Genomic DNA, 20860 nt, shown 5'->3' on the forward strand with positions numbered 1-20860 from the left:
GTTACAAAATTGACTATTCGATGTCCTGCCCATGCTTGCCAAGGGGAAGTCAGTCCATTATGTGAGGCACTTTAGTGTGACATATTGTCGCGAATTTCAAATATTCTCGTGCAACAAAATGACACAGTTGTCAGAAGATGTTCAGTTTGGGTTGAAGAGTTTTGCTGTTTTTTCTTTTCTTATTTATGATTTTTTTCCGAGGGTCCTCTCACGTGAGCGGATTTGTTTGTGTTTTTAGGAAGAAACGGGGGAGAAATTATTTGATTAGAAATTTGTTGCAAGAGAATATGTAAAAAATCCTCGCTTACGGTCTTGGTATTTGAGGAAATGTTTAAAATTTATTTTAAATCGGTGAAAATATATATTTTAAAAAAAACACCTTCTTTAAAATCATTTTGAAAAATTAATGTTTTTTGAAAAAGTTTTTATTAAAATAAAACAAATAAATTTAAAAAATAATGTTTAGAAATTGTTATATTTCTGCACTAGCAACTGCCCGCTACCTTGTTAGCAACTGCCCGCTACCTTGTTAGATCTTTAATCACAACTTTATAAATCTTACTATATTTGTAGATTTTCAGGGTTTTATATTTTATATAAAATGTTTCTTTTTTGGAAAGAATAATAGAAAAATGTTTACCTTTTACACTAAAATTTTCAAAATCTTTCATTTTACAGTTTACCGAGGAGGATATTAGTAGAACCATTGGACAATGGACCCACATCCATTTTTTTTTTCCAAAACTATTTCAACGTCTGCATGTGAAAACCCTAGAAACCAAAAGTGATCTTAATATCAAATTTCAGAATTTCAGCTCTTTCCTTTACCCAATACCAAATTTAGCAACATTTAGTACACATATCCAAAAAACTCTACATCTCTCCATCCTAGACACCAACAGTGATCCAACATTGGTACCATTTAGTACTTTTCGAATAAGATCTCAATACCAGATACCAACAGAGACCTCAATATCAAATTTCGGGACTTTATCTCTATCCGTTCACCAAATATTAAATATAGTACCATTTAGTACTTTTCGTACAATTATGGTGGACATTTTCAAAATCACCTCCACATCTTAACCACAGATGATATGTTTATAAAATTTCAGCAATACCAAATTTAGTATTATTTAGTACTTTTCGTACAATTAAAGTACACATCTCTGGTACCACCTTCATATCATAAATCCAATTACCAATAAAGACCTCAATATCAAATTTGAGGGTTCGAGTTCTGTCCCTTCAATCAATACTAAATTTAGTACTTTTCGTAATAATATAGGACGCATTTTCAAGACCACCTCTATAGCTATACTCCAGTTACCAACAAAGACTTCAATATCGAATTTGAGGATTCGAGTCCTAATCCTTCAACCAATATTAAATTTAGTACCTCGTAGTACTTTTTGTACAATTACAGTACACATTTACCATTGCCAAATCTAAAACACAGATAGCATCTGTAATTTATCTTCACCTTCACGCAATGCCAAATAAAGTACCATACAATATTTTTCGTACAATTTTAGTACACATTTCGGAAAGCACCTCCATATGTCCACATTTCCTCCCCATGAACAGGGACCCTAATACCAAACTTTAAATTTTTAAGCACTATCTGTTCACCCAATACCAAATTATACCAAATTCAATACTTTTCGTTCAATTATAGTACACATTTCCAAACCCACCATCATATATCAATTCCTGTTACCAGCAGAGACCACAATATAAATTTTCAGGATTTCAGCTCTATCCCTTATCCTAATACCAAATTTAGTACAATTTAGTACTTTTCCTACAAATATAGAACGCAATTCCAATCCAACATTGATACCAAAGCAATGTAAAAATTAAATTTCAGATCTCTATGCATTCACCCAATACCAAATACTATAATTTTAGTACACATTTCCGATACCATCTCGATATGTCCACATTTCCGAAATCACCTCCACATGAACAGGAACCCTAATACCAAATTTCAATACTTTTCTTGCAATTGCAGTACACATTTTCCAAAAGCACCGTCACATATCAAACTTACTTTCCCAACCTTAATTCTCATACCAAATTTCAAGTTTTTAGCTCTATCCGCTCACATGGTATATAATGGCACCATTGTGCCATTTTGGTATTTTTTGTTAAATTAAGGTTAGATTTTCCAAAAACGCTTTGGTACATCTATCCTGCACCCAATTTCATAGCTAGCTCATTGCGTTTGTCCTTTTAGTACTTTCCGTAACCTTTTAGAACGAATTTTCAAAAACCCAGCCTTACTACAAGCCGACGTACTAAGACTGGTCTTCGTGTATAATTTTAAGATTCTAGCTTCAGCCGTTTTATCTGGACGTTAATTCCAGATATTTAAAATGTCGACCACCCTCTATTGGGGAGGTACTTGATGAAGTGGGCTAATAATATCCATTTTTACACCTGACCGAACAATGATAAGAATTTTGAAAGTTTACACAAAATTAAATGATCTTTTCTTGTTTAATAATAATATTACGGTGTACCACGATTGAACCAAATCGAATACTCCCTTCGACTGTTATCGGGCGCGCCAGCCAGCCAGACGGTCAGACGCCCCTAGATCGACATAAAAACGGATTTTGTCCTAAGAGACATAGGGTATAAAAGTGTTATTTCGATGGGGTACGTTTTGACCGTATCAAATGATATATACTCAATGTAGCCACCATACTATAGAGGGTATAGCAACATTGTCATTCAGTTTGTAACATCTAGAAGTACTCATGTTACACCCAAGCACTCATGTATTTTTGATCCGCTATCTTTCGAGCGAATTTTTAAGAAGGAAAACATTTTGCACACACCTTGTCTTTCCACTTTTTCGTATAGCCCTCAAACAACTGTACCTCCCGATATTCGGTATTCACTTTACGGTATTTTGAAGACCCAGTATATCAATGCCAATACTTTTGTGTTTAAAGAGTTTCTTTACCTTTTTTGTTGTTGTTGCAAAATGGTCAGGCTTATCCCTTTATTGTTGTTTTTATAAAAACAACGTTTGTTTATTAGTGGAGTTTCTTTACCTCTTGGCAGCTCGGCAAGGCGATCTAAACGCGGTTTTAGTTTTTTGACCTTTATTTGAACCAAGCAGTGGTCTCTGAAAAGAGGAAAAGAACTTTCCTCGCAAAAAATCACTTTGCCGGTTTCCTTTAAAACTTTTATAAACTCTCGACAATTGTTTTTTATTTTTATTTATTTTCTCTATATTAAGTGTCTTTCAGTTACCCACTGTTCATGATAACATTTCCCACACTCTTCCGCACATAAGTACATCCCCTTAACTTGTGGTTAAACCTTCCGAATCTAACAAAATGCTACATTTCAAGGAGCATCATCATAAGCACAAAAAAAAAACAACGAGTTAGGTCTAAAGGATTCATGTCGAGTATGTGTTGGCATTAATAAGTCAACAGAAAAATATCCTCATTCGTCCTTCTTCTTCGTCTTTACCTAAGTACTTAAGGGAGCAGCAAGTAGCTCAAACAAATCATGCTAAACTTGAAATCCGTTAAGGTTTATTTCCGTTTCCGTTTCCTAAACGGGCCACTCTAAAGTATTTGAATGTTTGGCATATTTGTTGTTGTTTTCGTTCTCGTTTACACTTGTTTGGCATTTTGACGCAAATACTTCTTGATTCAATCAGCGTTTTGACGATTCCTTTGATTTCTTCATACGAAAGCAATTTTTTATGATATTTTCTATTGCATATGCCAAGAATGTCCTTGTCATTGGTTGGTGGCTTTGGAAAATGTTGTATTTTTTAAGAAATATTTATGATGGCATTTGAGGTCACTACATATGTTAGACATGTTCAACCAAAACTCCTTTACATAATAAAAAAGCAGTCTCAACAAGATATAGAAGAGTTATGACAGGGGACCACCACACAACGAGCCACACACACAAAATAATGGCAATAATAAAATCGTTGAAATATCGAAATTTACTTGTAATGTTTTGTACATGTGTGGGTGCGTGAGAGAGTCCTTGAAATTTCTATAAAATATTTATTGAATTCAGCAAAATTGGCTGTGGGAATTTTTGGAAAACTCAGCGAAAATTTTTATGTATTTAGCCTTGTGTCCTTTTAAGGATTGTATAATATTAGATACGATTACAAAAGTGTCACAATAAAAAATAAGGTCTCAATAAGGTTGCATTGTGGTATTGTAAAACATTTCCAGAAAAATCTTCAGTTGTGATTTCAAACATTACACAATATTAAATCTCAATCGTGATTAAGTATGGATTTACCATAGAAGAGCTGGAGCTCTCCTATTTGCCACAGAAGAGCTGGAGCTCTCCTATTTGCCATAGAAGAACGGCGCTCTCCTATTTGTCGTAGAAGAACTGGCGCTCTTCTATTTTCCATAGAAGAGCGGGAGCTTTATTTGGTTACTTCCTTTCTTTATGTGAGATATGTGATAATTTTTAGAAAAAATGTGTGTGAGGTTCCAGATATAGTAGATCGAGGTATTCCATTTGCATACTTCATCCAATACAGATACAAATATTGGTATGAGCAAAATTTGAAGGAAATCGAATATTTATATCCAATTTTATGCGAAATTATAAATTCCGTTAAATTCCATATTGACTTGTTTCGCAATTTATGACAAATTAAAATATTGAAAGTTGTGACTCTTTGGGTGAGGTACCAAGAGGAGTTCGCAGGTATATATCATCTTCACAACAGATCTTATTTTAGCAAAAATGCTTGTGTGTGGAATTTGAAGAGAGTTGGATGCTTCTTTGAGCGTTCTGTTTTTCACAATCTTGAACCCTGTGTGGGGGAGCTACCAGAAGGAGTGGACCGATACATCCCATCTGCACAGCTGATCTTGTGTTAGTAGAAATAATGGTATGTGTGCCGTTATATGGGGACTATATCAAAACGTGGACCTATACATACAATGTTTCGCCACACGAACTAGGACCCATTATGACCCACAAATACCAATTTTTAGACAAATCAGTGAAAAAATGTGGCAAAAACCATCAAAATACCGAATATTGGGAGGCACCGTTATATGGGGACCAGAACGTGGATCGATATATCTCATTTTCAATACCAACCATCCTAGACACAACACAAATTGCTCTAAATTTTAGGCGCTCTACGTCAAATAATGTGGGCTGTATCGTGATTTCAAGAGACAGACGGACAGACGGACAGACAGACAGACGGACATCATTAAATCGACTTAGAATTTTATGCAGATTATGAATATATACTTTATGGGGTCTACGACGAATATTTAAGGATGTTACAAACGGAATGACAAAGTTAATATACCCTCCTTTCCAAGGTGGAGGGTATAAAAATGTTGACCTTTGAGGGAGAGGTACCAGAAGGAATTGTCCGATATCGAAACTTCGCATTATATCGCTTACTTTGCCACATTTCACAAGGACATTTTACTTACTCCTAGAACTCTTGGTATTCAAAGTAGGTTATGTCGTACGACATGTTGGTATAGCTTCCCTACTAGAACACCAATTTTAAAAATACTCCCCTGGACTTCTTTGCACTTATATTTGGTGTTTCATTTTTCCAATAAGTTCCATGTAAGCCCTAGCCTCATTATACCCTACACCACAAGGTGGTCAGGGTATTATGTCTCTGTGCATTTGTTTGTAATAGGCAAAAGGAAACGAGAAAGACCCTTTTCATAATCACCATAGAATCACATTCTGAGCCGAATTATGCATGTCTGTCCGTCTGTCCATGTATTCTTGTAAACAAAGTACAGGTCGCATTTATAGCCCGGTTCAGATGACATTTTGCACAAGTCGTTTATTTTGCCCAAGGACGAACCCTTTTGAAATTGGTAATTGAATTGGATAATCGGTCAAAATTTAGATATATATCTTTGTCCGATTTGCCTTTTATTGTGCACCAAACGTGAGATATCAACCCAAATAGTATGGAATTTCGCATACGACTAAATTAGGCCTGAAAATAAGTATACTAAATTTTATCAAAATCGGCTCAGATATAACTATAGCTCCGATATATGTTGTTCATCCGATTTGTTATTTTTGCCGTCCGCTGCCGTAATATGCACTCTGTAACAACAATATTTGGGGACATATATCAAATGGAAATGATCAAAACCCCCACCATATGAGTATACTTTTGAGTTTTTTTTTATAAAAACAAATTTCTTAGAATTTTGTCTAAATTACTTACACACGTTATAATATCTTCAGCAGTATTTTGTTCTATGTGTCTAAGATAAACAACTCTTTTTCTTTTATTTATATCTACATACAGATGTATGTGTGTGTGTTTTTTTAATATATAAATGCCATAAATTATCTAAATGTTTGTATGCCAAGACACAATTATTACTACTTGAGATTACATGAGAGAGATGAGCGCTTCGTTTTAGATTCTAACTAAATACGTTTCTTTTTTTTTTGCTTTGTTTATTATTTCAGGAAATCGCTGCGATTCTTATCAGCTTTGATAAACACAATGAATGGCAATCGAAAGAAGTCAAAACAAGGTGAGTCATAAGTTAATTATTTCCTTTTATCAAAAAGAGGTAATAAAAAAAACGGAAAAGAATACTAAAAACTAGGTATTTCACGGAGAATTGTAATAAAGTGAAAAATGCGATTATAAGGGACAAGATTTTTTTTTAACCAGCTTAAAAAATATTTTCTTAGAAGTAAAAATTTCGGTTTGAAATAAAAAGTTCGAAAATAATAACAGAATGTGAAACTTTTATAGTCACTAATTGATTGAGAGTTTAAAAACGTATTTTTTAAAAACCAAACTGAATGTTATTGCTCGAAAATAAAAACGACTATAAGGGGCACTGGAAATAAAATTAATTAAAAATTAATTTATAAAAATTACAAAATAATAAAATTAACATTTAAAACCGACAGGGCATACAAGGGCATAAAGAATACAAATTATTCTCTGAATTTATAGACCACTTCTGACATTTCTGTATTTTGTTATTATTAGTATTATTATTACTATTACTATTATTATTATTATTATTATTATATTATTATTATTATTATTATTATTATTATTATTATTATTATTATTATTATTATTATTATTATTATTATTATTATTATTATTATTATTATTATTATTATTATTATTATTATTATTATTATATTATTATTATTATTATTATTATTATTATTATTATTATTATTATTATTATTATTATTATTATTATTATTATTATTATTATTATTATTATTATTATTATTATTATTATTATTATTATTATTATTATTATTATTAGTATTATTATTATTATTATTATTATTATTATTATTATTATTATTATTATTATTATTATTATTATTATTATTATTATTATTATTATTATTATTATTATTATTATTATTATTATTATATATTATTATTATTATTATTATTATTATTATGATTATTATTATTATTATTATTATTATTATTATTATTATTATTATTATTATTATTATTATTATTATTATTATTATTATTATTATTATTATTATTATTATTATTATTATTATATTATTATTATTATTATTATTATTATTATTATTATTCTTATTATTATTATTATTATTATTATTATTATTATTATTATTATTATTATTATTATTATTATTATTATTATTATTATTATTATTATTATTATTATTATTATTATTATTATTATTATTATTATTATTAATATTATTATTATTATTACTATTATTATTATTATTATTATTATTATTATTATTATTATTATTATTAGTCTTCGCTGTAGCCTTCAACAGAAAGCACGTACTTTCATTTAGCGCATCGAGAATTATCGCAAAATTAATAAAAATCGCGGCATTAAAAGATATCTAGAACTTTACTGAATATCTCGTAAATAAACCGAAAAATGTCGCAATTAGAAGTGCCAAATAGTAATAATTGTGGACAATGTTTAATGCAAATAAAATCGATACAATACGTGCGTTGTTATAATTGCAATAGACAATTCCATTTTAGTCCATGTTGCTCTCTAGCAGAGAGCACGTACAATGGCATGGGACATGCAAGAAAAACGGAGTGGAAATGCCACATGTGCAAACCCCTCTCAAAATCTCCCAACAATATTTACAAAACATATGTTTTTGGACAAGAAACCGAAGGTGAAAAAGAAAAAGAGCAACAAGCTCAAACAAAACAACAAAGAGATGATGACAACATAGTCAAAGCAAGCAAGAGGTTCCGAAATATGTCAACACCAACAACATCACCAGCCAACCAAGAAACATCAACTCAACAGAGAGACATTGCTGAACTAAAAGAAGGAATGAACAGCATCCAGAACTGCATGAAAGAACTAGTCGCAAACATTACAAAAATCACAAATGCAAATGCCGAAATAAAAGAGCACATCGGGAATATTAGTAAAAATGTAGCAACAATCACCACACAAATTAATGAGCTCCAAATAAGAGACCAAGAGAAAGGAGAACAGATAAAAGATATGCGAACAAGAGTTGAAATGCTGGAACAAAAAGCAATAGCCAGGAACATTGAAATAGGGAACGTAACGGATGAGAATGCTGTGGTGAGCGAAGTATTAAAAACAATGAGCGAAGCCATAGGAGTAGAAATTAAAGAAGATGACATAGACAGATCATTTAAATTGAAGAAGAAGAATAAGATTATTGTTGAATTCGCTACACTAAGGAAAAAAAGAGAGATAATGAATAAAATAAAGAGACATCGTGTCGAAATAAGAGAATCTAGTGGAGCTAATACTTTCTTATACATAAACGATGAACTTACACTGCATTGCAAAAGATTGTTATGGATGGCGAAAACTAAAGCAAAAGAATGTGGATGGAAATTCGTATGGGTGAAAAATGGTTACATATACGCCCGAAAGAATGAAAATTCGTCTTTCACTATTATACGTACCGCAGCCGACTTGGAAAACATTACTCAACAAAATGAATTGAATTTAACCGAAGCAAAGTAATCTATTTGTACAAAAAAATCTTATATAAAAGAACGTCATTAAACCAAAACAACACTCCTATTATAGCATTTTGAGCAAAATATAAAATTATTAAAGAAATTTCACAAAAAAAATAAATAAATAAATAAATAAAAAATACACTGTTTTACAAAAATAGTGTGGACTTAAAAAATCGATTTTTTTAACGAAAATTATAAGTAAAAGAAAATGAACTACACGGAAGAAATATTAACTAATTTCAATGAAATAAAACCTATTTATCTGAATTTCTCTCTATCCCTGGTATGTTTGAATATACGATCATTGAGGAAAAACTTCCTTACCTTTCTAGCAAACATGAATAATATTATAACCAGAGTTCATATTATAATTCTATGTGAAACCAACATTGTTAATGAAGAAAACTCATTTTACACAATTGATGGATTTAATACCACATTTCTAAATAGAGAAGGCAAAGGAGGTGGAATTGCAATATACATTAGAGATAGTATACAATATGAAACTATAAATGTAAATATAACATCAGCCGAAATTTTGCAAGTTGAGATTCAATATTCAACGCACAAAACCTTGACTATTCTCCCAATTTATCGACCACCTAATAAAAGTATCACCCTTTTTTTAAATGAAATTGAGCAAATCGTCTATCAGGTAAGCAGGAAAAACAAAGTTATACTACTTGGCGACATAAACATAGACATCCAGAAGATCAACACGAATACAACAAAATATTTGAGTATTCTTTCCTCGAATGGATTAAAATGTATGGTGAATACAGCAACAAGAGAAGGAGGTGGGTCAAAATCATGCATTGATCATCTATTTATCAGATGGGACAAAAAATTGAAAACTGCACACGCAGCGGTTGTTACTACAGTCATATCCGATCATCATGCAATTTTCGAAAGCATAGAAGAAACAGAACATGAAACACACAAAATCACACAGAGTGTCACAGATTACAAAATTAATAATAATAGAGTAAATACTCAAATTAGAAAAGTAAACTGGCAGGAACTAATTAACAAATCTAAAAACACAAATGAGCTTTTTAATAGCATATATAATACATTTAACCAAATTTACGAAAATTCAAAATGTGAAAAACCTAAACTCAAAAGGCGTAAACCACATCCATGGCTAACCGATAGTATATTACAATCATGCTACATAAGAGACAAACTTTATAAAAAATGGTCACAAAATAAGAACAACAAAACAAACGAAATTATCTATAAAAATTTTAACAATAAATTAAACAAAGAAATTTTAAAAGCAAAAAATAGGCATATATTCCTACAATTTCTGAATAACAAAAACAACATAAGGGGCACATGGAAAATTATAAACGAGGTGATTGGAAAAAAGACTAAAAACTTAGATTAACATATTAAACTAAGTTTTAAAGACAGGAATATGTACGAAATTGCGGAGAATTTCGCTATAAATTTCAACCAAAATGTCATAAACATAGTGCATCCGTGTAATGTAACAACTTTAGAAACCAGGACTCAAAGATTCATCTCAAATTCTATGTTTCTCGACTACACTACGGAAAGTGAAATAAATAATATAATTAAAAATTTAAATGCCAGAAAAGGTGCCGGAATGGACAATATAAGGGCAATTGACCTTAAAAGCAATGCCGATGTTCTTACACCAATTGTAACACATTTAATAAACTCAAGCCTAAGGGAAGCATCAATACCACAAATATTAAAAGAATCTACAATACGGCCAATATATAAGAGCGGTAATAAGTCGGATTACGCAAATTACAGGCCAATTTCTATATTGCCCGTATTAGAGAAAGTGCTTGAAGAAATTGTTGTGAGAAGGCTAACTAGTTTTCTTTCCAAATATAAAATTATAAACAAAAATCAATACGGTTTTCAAAAAAATAAAAATATCAACCAACTTCTTGGATATTTTGCGAACCACATAAACCAAAACCTCAACATGCATAACAACAGTGTAGCCATCTTTATCGACTTCAGCAAAGCATTCGATACATTGGCACATGACAAAGTAATAAGCGTATTAGAACAAAGTGGAATCAGAGGTCATTGCATACAATGGTTCAAGAATTATCTCAATCACAGAGCCTTCAGCGTTAAAATAAACGGAATCAGCAGTAGCAAGAAGCAGTTATTATATGGAGTACCTCAAGGATCAAAATTAGGTCCAATACTCTACTTAATATATACAAACGAGATGACGCAAAACCTCAAAAGCAGCACATCCTTTACATATGCAGATGATACTGCTATCATTATCTCGCATAAAAATATAGACAATGCAATAAATCTCATGCAGGAAGACTTCAATCTGCTCACAAAATGGTGCCACGATATGGGATTAATAATTAATCCATCAAAAACTAAAATAATGCACTTCAGGTCAAGACATGTACCCAAAAGTAACATACGCATTATTTACCATAGCAATGATTGCATTCACACCAAAAACAGAGAAATAAATCAGTCATTAAATGATCAATGTGATACTCATATAGAGCTAGTGGAAGAATACAAATACTTAGGTGTACACCTTGACCACAACTTCAAGTGGAAAACACATATTGAAAATGTACAGAAAAAGTTACGTAAGTCGTCATTCGCTCTTTATCACCTCAGCAATTGCGCTCCCTATAAAGCTCTAAGACAAGCATACTTTTCATTGGTAGAGTCGCAGTTGCGGCATGGCATATCCGCATGGGGGAACGCGAGATGTTGTAAAAAACTACAATTTACGCAAGACCGAATTTTAAAATTATTGCATAAGCAATCGCAAAATACGCACGAAATGCAGAATGATAATATGAAACTAATATATAAACAACATAATGTACTAAACATCAGGCAGATTTTTGCAATAACAATTGCAAGTGAATTTTCGGAAGATCCAATTTTAGCCAGAAAAATTAGACATCAGTATAATACTAGGAGAAGAAGCGAAGGTTGGTACGAAGTGCCAAAATTCGCAAATGAATACGGTAAACTTTCACTGACAGTTGCTGTTCCAATGATTCTGAATGATATACCCAAGGAATTGTTAGAGATTAGAAACAAAACATCAAAAATGAAAAAAATAAAGAATTATTTTATAAATAGTCATGTATGAAAATGAAAAGTATATAAAATATTAAATACACAAAATATTAAAAATGAAATAAAGGAAGCCTACAGCATATATATATTTTTTTAAAGATAAATTTATATCATAAAATAATCTTATTGAACCATATATCCCACAGACAAGCTTAAAAAAGCTTCGTGGGATACACTACATAAGAATAATAAATGTACTATGAATAACTTTTTGTAATTTGAAAAATGAAACAATAAATGAAGCAGATTTATTTCAAAAAAAAAAAAAAAAAAAAATTATTATTATTATTATTATTATTATTATTATTATTATTATTATTATTATTTTTATTATTTTCTAATTATATATTTTTATTGTTGCAAAATAGTTAAGTTCAATCCCACAATTGTTGATTTTATAAAAACAACGTTGGTTTTTTAGGGGCAAGATGATAATGTTGTTAAATTTAGAAGAAATGCCAAAAGAATTTTAGTTTAGTTCAATACTTTGGATCCTCTTCCATTAATCTTACGATTTCGTCGCTTGGGTAAAAAAGTTTTTTTGTCATAGAAGCCATATGGCTAGAGAGGGTATATATCATTTGATACAACCAAAACGTGTCTCATCGAAATAACGGTTTTAGACCCTAGGTCTCTTTGGACCCAATCAGTTTCCGGATATTTGGAGTCGATCTAGCGATATCCGTCCGTACATCTGTCTGGCTGGCTGGCGCGCATGATGACTCTCGATTTGGTCCAAACTTGGTACATCGGAATATTATTATCAAACTTAGTTTGAGTACGGAGATGGGGAATATCGGTCTGCTCCTTCTGGTACAACCCACAAAAGGTCGAAAATTAAAAAAAAATACTGCACAGAAAATGAAAGTATAATCCGATTTGGCTTCAACTTTGCAAATCCAAATATTTGCATCAGTCCTAGGTCAGGTCAGGGAAAATGGACAATATCGGTCCACTCCACCAAGTACCTTCAAATTACCCGCATCACAATATTTTTATTAACCCAAGGTCTTGTATGAAGATGGAATATATCGGTCCACTCCTTTAGGTACCTCCCCCCACAAAGGGTCAAAATTTTGAATATCCGCGATGCTCATTAAACGCAAAATTAACATGTTATTCTATTCTGACTTGACTAATTTCAATACTTCTATCAACACAAGATCTGTTATAAATATGGTGAAGATCGGCTATTTCCTTCTGGTATATCCTCCACAAAGGGTCAAAATGTTAAGTATCCATGAAGATTATAAACCGCGAAAATAACATCCGATTCCATTCAGACTTGGTACATCTCAATATTTCTATCAACACAATATTTGTTATGAAGATGGTAGAAATCGGAACATTTTTTGTGGTAGCTTGCCCACATAGGGTTCAAGATTTTGAAAACCAAACGCTCAAAGAAAGCAAAATAAGTTTCCAACTCTCTTCAAATTTCGCACATTTTTCCTAATACAAGATCTGTTGTGAAGATGATATATATCTGCGAACCCCTTCTGGTACCTCACCCACAAAGGGTCTTTTCAATATTTTTATTTAATATAAAATGAATGAAGTACTCGATATAGTACAAACCCCGAAATATCATATAAATATTGCGACGTGCGATATTTGCATCATATTTATTTAGGTTCGACACGAAATCGACAATATTGGCCTGTTCCTTCGGAACCTACTCCACAGAGGGTCAAGAGTTTGAATAATCATAACAGAAGTCAAAATATATTTAAATAGTCGGACATTGGGTGAGGTTATACATCTGTCGGAAAAACCGACTGATTTTTTTTAACTTGTTTTTAAATAATTCTCGGAAGAAATGCCCCAGAAAAAAATAGGTGGCTCTTTTAAAAACCACCTTACCTTATTCCATGGTAAACATTACCATCTCTCTCCAATAATAAACAAGCGTTGTTTTTATAAAAACAAGAAGTATGGAATAAAGCCTAACTATTTTGCAACCCGAACAATGATGCCAATACTATTCTATATTTTTTTATATGTGTATTTAACCAGTATAATATTTCATTTATATAATGTTCGTTATAGCTGTGTTTGACTGTATATTTAACCTATTTTTGTTATCAATGTAAACCATGCCGAAAATGAATTTTTTACTCAATGTTTATTATTGTCTGTTACTTCTTTCAGACCGAAAAGTGGCTCTCTATTGTTATACTCCCGTAAAAAGGTGCGTTATCGACGTGACGGCTACTGTTGGAAGAAACGCAAAGATGGCAAAACCACACGTGAAGATCACATGAAACTTAAAGTACAAGGCACAGAGGTACGTTTAAAAAATATTTACTGGGAAAATACTCTTTATTTCTTATTCAATTATATTGAGATTGGAAAGCGAGATCACGTGTGTGTGATTCATCAAGATGTACTGTGCAGTACATTTCAATTCAGTGCATTTCAATTTTATTACGCGGAGGGGATTGACATTCTGGGACAAAGTTGTTTATGGTCTTCAACGAATCTAATTTATTTTTATGATACTTTGTATTGAAAATTGATTCCGTGTCTCCAAAGTGTAGCACCTCTAGCAACGCTAACACTCACTCTAAAGTATTTTGATGATAATTGATTTCTTTTGATTTTACGGATTTGGTCGAAATTTAGAATTTCAATTTACTAATAGGGAGAATATCGAGTCGATTTTTAGAATCAGTGTCGGGTTTTATTCGAAAGTTCGTTCCATTACCTTAAGTAACAAAAAGCTAACTATTTTAGCTTTCCGACTTACTTGGGACACAGCGATCTCCGTTTTCATATAGCTGCTACGTAAAGTTATCTCTCTCATTTTAGATATTTTAAAAATCGTGCCCACTATTTCCTACAGAACGGAAACGGACATAATCTTGCACATAATTGTCCCTATATATAGAATCAGTTAAATAACTGAAAATTGAGTTTTGCTTCGGCTGTGTGGCACGCCCTCTTCAATTTTTGTGAACAAAAATTCGATCAACATAGCTCGTAAGCGTGACGGTCACTCCTTGCTCATTTTCATCTGGGGAAAATCCGCACAAAACAGTGATTCGCGGGTTTTCCGTGTCCCAAATACGACAGTTTAGCTTGTTCACATACGGAGCTAACGGTGATTCCCCTATTCCAAAATTCGTACTCAATTTTCGCACAAATTCTCCAACATTTCAAAGTAATGTCGCAATATTTTGCAGCGTTGATGAAGCGTATACACAACCATATTCGTCCAGCAGAAGGGTAAAGCTAATTATCTTTCAAAACTAATCTAATCTTGAGCTAGTGTAAGTACTAGTTGTGGACACTTTACTTTTCATGTCATTATTATACGAATATTAAAGAATCATACCTATCACGCCTTCGATTCTTTCGTTATATCCATCTGAAGTAATTTTGAAATAAAAGGCATATAAAATGTAAATGTCCTCTTTATTTAGGCCGGGTCTCAATGTGGCATCTTTAATAGCATTACTGCCGCTCTATACAGCTTCTCTACAGCCAGCTTTAAAAAAAATAATTCATAAAATATAATGTATATATAAGTCCACGTTTAGTTATATTCCCCATATAACTGTTCCACCCTATATTCGGTATTTTGATGATTTTAGCTACATTGTTCATCGGACTCGGTTCTAATTTCGTATTTGAAGTTCGTAATGGGCACTACAGCCTATGACAGAAAATTGCATATGCAGGCCCCTGTCTTCGTATGGCCCCCATATAACGGTACTTCTCTATATTCGGTATTTTGTTGATTTTAGTGACATTATTCACCGGAACTGTTTAAAAATTCCTATTTGAAATTCGTAATGGGTACTACAGCCTATGACAAAAATTGTCTATTAAGGTCCAGGTCTTCGTATAGCACCTGTACCACCCTATATTCGACATTTTGATGATTTTAGTGACATTATTCTCCGACATTGTTTTAAATTTCGTATTTGCACCTTGATATGTGTACTGCAGCCTGTGACAGAAATTGCCTATTCGAGTCTACGTGTCCGTATGGAGAGTAAATTCGGTATTTTTATGATTTTAATAAAAAATTTTAACGGATTCTAAGTTTTATTTATTTATTTTATTACTATTATTTTTTTTTTTTTTTGAAAATTTCCAAATTTTTTTCAAATGGTGGAGGATAACTTGTAACGTTTAAATTGTTTTTTTTTTTGGTTGAAACCTTGATTTAAACGAGATTGCAGCAAGTCAAAAAATTACAAAATTATTTTTCATGAAATTCTACCTAGGTCCCAGAATAAATCAAAACTTTAAATCCTAACAAAAGCATAACAGTTAATTTTTTGTTGTCATGTTTAATACAATATTTCTTTAAATCAAATTATTCTCTTACCTTAAATATTTGAATCGTTTAAATTTTTCTCACATTCTCTTGAATTCAAATCAAAATTACTCGATGAAATTCCGTTGTTTCCCTTTGTGTCCAGCAATTAAGCTTTTCAAGTGCAATATTCCCAAATCGGTACTACAAATCCCATAAGTGTAAATGTTTTTCTTTCATACATATGAAGACGATAAAATGGCCAAAAAGCAAATCCAGTCACCACATGGAATACATATTCCCTTGGCTTCCTTCCTCTCACACGAAACTCCCAAGAATCCAAAGTGTTTTTAAGGGCCGACAAATTAGCGTCGTTTATAAGGATTTTCTTTGGAATTAATTTACGACTTAATGAAGAATTTTAGACAATTAGACAGAAGAACGATAAACGGAGAGTTGTGAATTAGATGGGAGGGGAAGCGTAAGGATTGGGATAAGAGCTACTTTGGCATTCGGGGATTGTTTGCTATTTTTGCCTCTGTTTTTTTGTTCTTTGTTGACCCTTTTGTTTTGTGCCGCTTGTACAACTAAATAAACACTACTGGTCGTACATGTTTATCTTGAGTGTTTTTGTTGGATTTGTATGTTGTTTTTTTTCTTAAGAATATTTTTGGGAGCTATGGATTTAGTTGGTTGTTCTTTTTTGCAATTTTTTTTTTTTGGCGGAAAATGCCATGAATTATGATTTCCTAACGGAAACATAGAAAATTACTCGTTTCTACTCCCGTCCAAAAATTTTAGTGGACATAAAAACAGATTTTTGTTCACTTTTTGTTCGTCAATGCCATCATGATACTCTAGGGTTTTTTCTGGATTGTTTCTTTTTTGGAGTATTTTTTCGACCAAAATAACAAAATAAATACCAATGAACATATATTTAATAACTGTAATTTTCATTAAATATAACATCGATTCCCATAAAAGCTAATGTCATTTACAATAATTTCTATTGAAAATATTGTCGATAACAAAAACTTCCACAAAAATATTGCCAATAACAATAGTTAAATACAATAGTTAAAAAATATTGTCGATAACAATATAGAAAAATAGTTTCTATAGAAAATATTGTCGATAACGATAATTTTCATAGAAAATATTTTCGATAACACTAGCTTCTTAAAAAAAATGTCGATAACAATAGTTATCTATTATAGAAAATATTGTCGATAACAATAATTTCTATAGAAAATATTGTCGATAACAATAATTTCTATAGAAAATATTGTCGATAACAATAATTTCTATAGAAAATATTGTCGATAACAATAATTTCTATAGAAATTGGTGTCGATAACAATAATTTCTATAGAAATTGGTGTCGATAACAATAATTTCTATAGAAATTGGTGTCGATAACAATAATTTCTATAGAAATTGGTGTCGATAACAATAATTTCTATAGAAAATATTGTCGATAACAATAATTTCTATAGAAAATATTGACGATAACAATAATTTCTATAGAAAATATTTTCGATAACAATAATTTCTATAGAAAATATTTTCGATAACAATAATTTCTATAGAAAATATTGTCGATAGCAATAATTTCTATAGAAAATATTGTCGATAGCAATAATTTCTATAGAAAATATTGTCGATAACAATAATTTCTATAGAAAATATTGTCGATAACAATAATTTCTATAGAAAATATTGTCGATAACAATAATTTCTATAGAAAATATTGTCGATACAATAATTTCTATAGAAAATATTGTCGATAACATTAATTTCTAAAAAAAAATATTCGATTATCATTTTTCTAAAAAAAAATGCTACCGATAACTAAATTTTATATATAAGTATTGTCCGTTCGTTCCCATTGTAACTAATGCTCTAGTAGTACAAAATTGGTCGGTTTTTGGAAAAAAGGACTTAAATCTATAACAACAACTCTCCTTAACACATATCTTTTATTGTTTGGTGTCTCCTTCACTTTCCATCATCGTTTGGCTAAAGGGAAGTGTTTTTAGTTTCAAAATTAAAATCAGAGTAATTTCACGCCAATTTTTTGTTTGTTTTTCCTGTCGTTGTTTTGTTGTTAGAAGGTTTTAATTTTTATGAAAGTTATATTTGCCAACCTATTTACGTTTATGTCCTTTTTTTGTTGCTCTCCCAATATAAATGTCTTTAAAAGTGGATGTAAATACTTTTTTTTTTGTTTGTTTTCCTTGGTCGGTGTCAAGTATTTGTTTTTTTCGCTTGGCAGATTCCTTGAGAGTTGGAAAGACATCAATGTACTCTGGGAAGATTTATGTTTTATATGAAGACGGAAATGCTAAAACAACAAACGCGTCTGTCTAATGTCTGGAATATTTTTAACGCGATAACTGACTACAACTAATATGTTTATGAACACAAACGTTTATTCATTCATTTTTCATTTTTTGTGAATTTTTTGGGACAGTGGGACAGAAAAAATACAGCATACATGGTACAATGATATCAAGGTAGGGCTATGATGCCATATGATTTCAATTTTTTTATTTTCTTGGCTTAATATGTCATCTTTTTTTGTTTATGTGTGTGTTTTCTTTTCAATAACAAAAAAAAATTAAAAAAAAGCATTCAAATTCGGATGTTTTCAAAATGTTTATTTCATTGTATGCATCAACAAAATCTAGAGTTTTTGTAGCGAAATAATCCTTTAGAGATATATAGAACCTGGTTTTGAAAAGAAGTGTGGATCTTTCATTAAGTTTTCGCGGTTTTCAATTATTTATTCAAAATAAATGCAACAAGTTGTTTGATTTTGTTATTGTTTTGATACTATTTCTGACATTACAAGCCAAACAGGTAGACATCTATACTTGCAATTTTTTCAAAGTTGACCTACCTTCTCTTCATTGTACCATGACAGCATATTTGTTATCGACTCCACTTTACAAGAATCGACAATTTGTTTTTTTTAATAGTTGTTATCGAAAATATTTTCTACAGAAAAATTTGTTATCGACTATATTTTTACAGAAATTATTGTTATCGGTGACATTTTGTGTAGAAGTTATTGTTATCGACAATATTTTCTTTAGAAATTATTGTTATCGACAATATTTTCTACAGAAATTATCGGTGACATTTTGTGTAGAAGTTATTGTTATCGACAACTTTTTCTATATAAATTATTGTTATCGACAATATTTTTTTATATAAATTATTGTTATCGACAATATTTTCTTTAGAAATTATTGTTATCGACAATATTTTCTATAGAAATTATTGTTATCGACAATATTTTCTACAGAAATTATTGTTATCGACAATATTTTCTACAGAAATTATTGTTATCGAAAAAATTTTCTACAGAAATTATTGTTATCGAAAATATTTTCTATAGAAATTATTGTTGTCCACAGTATTTTCTTTAGAAAATATTGTTATCGACATTATTTTCTATACAAATTATTGCTATCGATAATATTTTTATTATTATTATTGTTATCAGAAATTTGTTCAACAAAAATTATTGTTATTGACATTATTTTCTATGGAACATATTGAAATCGATAATAATTTATATTTCTGCTATCGAAAATATTTGTTTTAATTTGAACGTTTTTTTTATTATTTTTTGTAAAAAGTGCGCTAAAGTCCCACTTCATCCATTATTTTTCCCCTTCCTTCCCAACTATAAAAAAAGTCGGTTGCTTTTTTTTGTCCATATTTACTTTTTTCTTTTGCTTGGAGCTTCCACAATAATGTCTATGAATTAGATTACAAAACAGCGGTATATCAGAAAATAAAAATTTATCATTTCAGCTGGCTTCTACTTTTTTTCTTGCTATTCATCTTGGAATTCTTATGGCAAAAAAGGGTTGGCACTTGCCACTGATAGTTTTTTCGTCTCCCCCTTCCCATGTCTCTCTGACTGCTTTTTTTTATTTTATTTTCGAAATACACCCAATTTGGAGGCTGTTCCTTTTGTTTGTGCGTCTCTATTCTGGCATCTTGAATTTCCTCCTTAACTAAATCTGCCAAATAAGTAAAACTGAACGAACGAATAAAAAAAACTGGCAAAATCTGTTTGTTATTCTTCGTAGAGAATTGCAATTTTAATAAATTTATTGAAATTACAAAGATTTTTAGTGTTTTTTGTTTGTCCTTTGGTTGTTTTGAAAGAAGGCAAATAAAATATGGATGTCTATTTTTGTTTGTCAAGGAACTGGGGGAGTTCACCAATATGTCATAAGTCAAAATCTGTTTACAAATGAATTTTGGGGAAAAATTAAAATAAATTTGTTTGCTCTATGACCTTTTGCCATCTATAGTATTTATTATGGATGGCTTTGAGAAAGAAATATCAAAAATTTACCTTTAACATTTTATTTGGAGAAATTATTATACATTTTTCAAACTTGAATCCAAAGAATGGATGGTGAATTTTT

The 20860-nt window shown here is 30.8% G+C and overlaps 1 protein-coding gene across 2 annotated transcripts in view; it reads left to right on the top strand.

Annotated features, from left to right (window-relative positions):
• LOC131804701 (uncharacterized) overlaps window positions 1-20860 on the top strand; it is a 177091-nt gene that overhangs the window by 134395 nt on the left and 21836 nt on the right. For both annotated transcript variants that reach the window (XM_059127768.1, XM_059127767.1), the window contains exons 5-6: window positions 6487-6554; window positions 14294-14429. In XM_059127768.1, the coding sequence (XP_058983751.1) occupies window positions 6487-6554; window positions 14294-14429 (204 nt within the window). The remainder of the gene's footprint in view (window positions 1-6486; window positions 6555-14293; window positions 14430-20860) is intronic.

The sequence above is a fragment of the Musca domestica genome, unplaced genomic scaffold (assembly GCF_030504385.1).
Source record: "Musca domestica strain aabys unplaced genomic scaffold, Musca_domestica.polishedcontigs.V.1.1 48, whole genome shotgun sequence".
NCBI lineage: Eukaryota > Metazoa > Arthropoda > Insecta > Diptera > Muscidae > Musca > Musca domestica.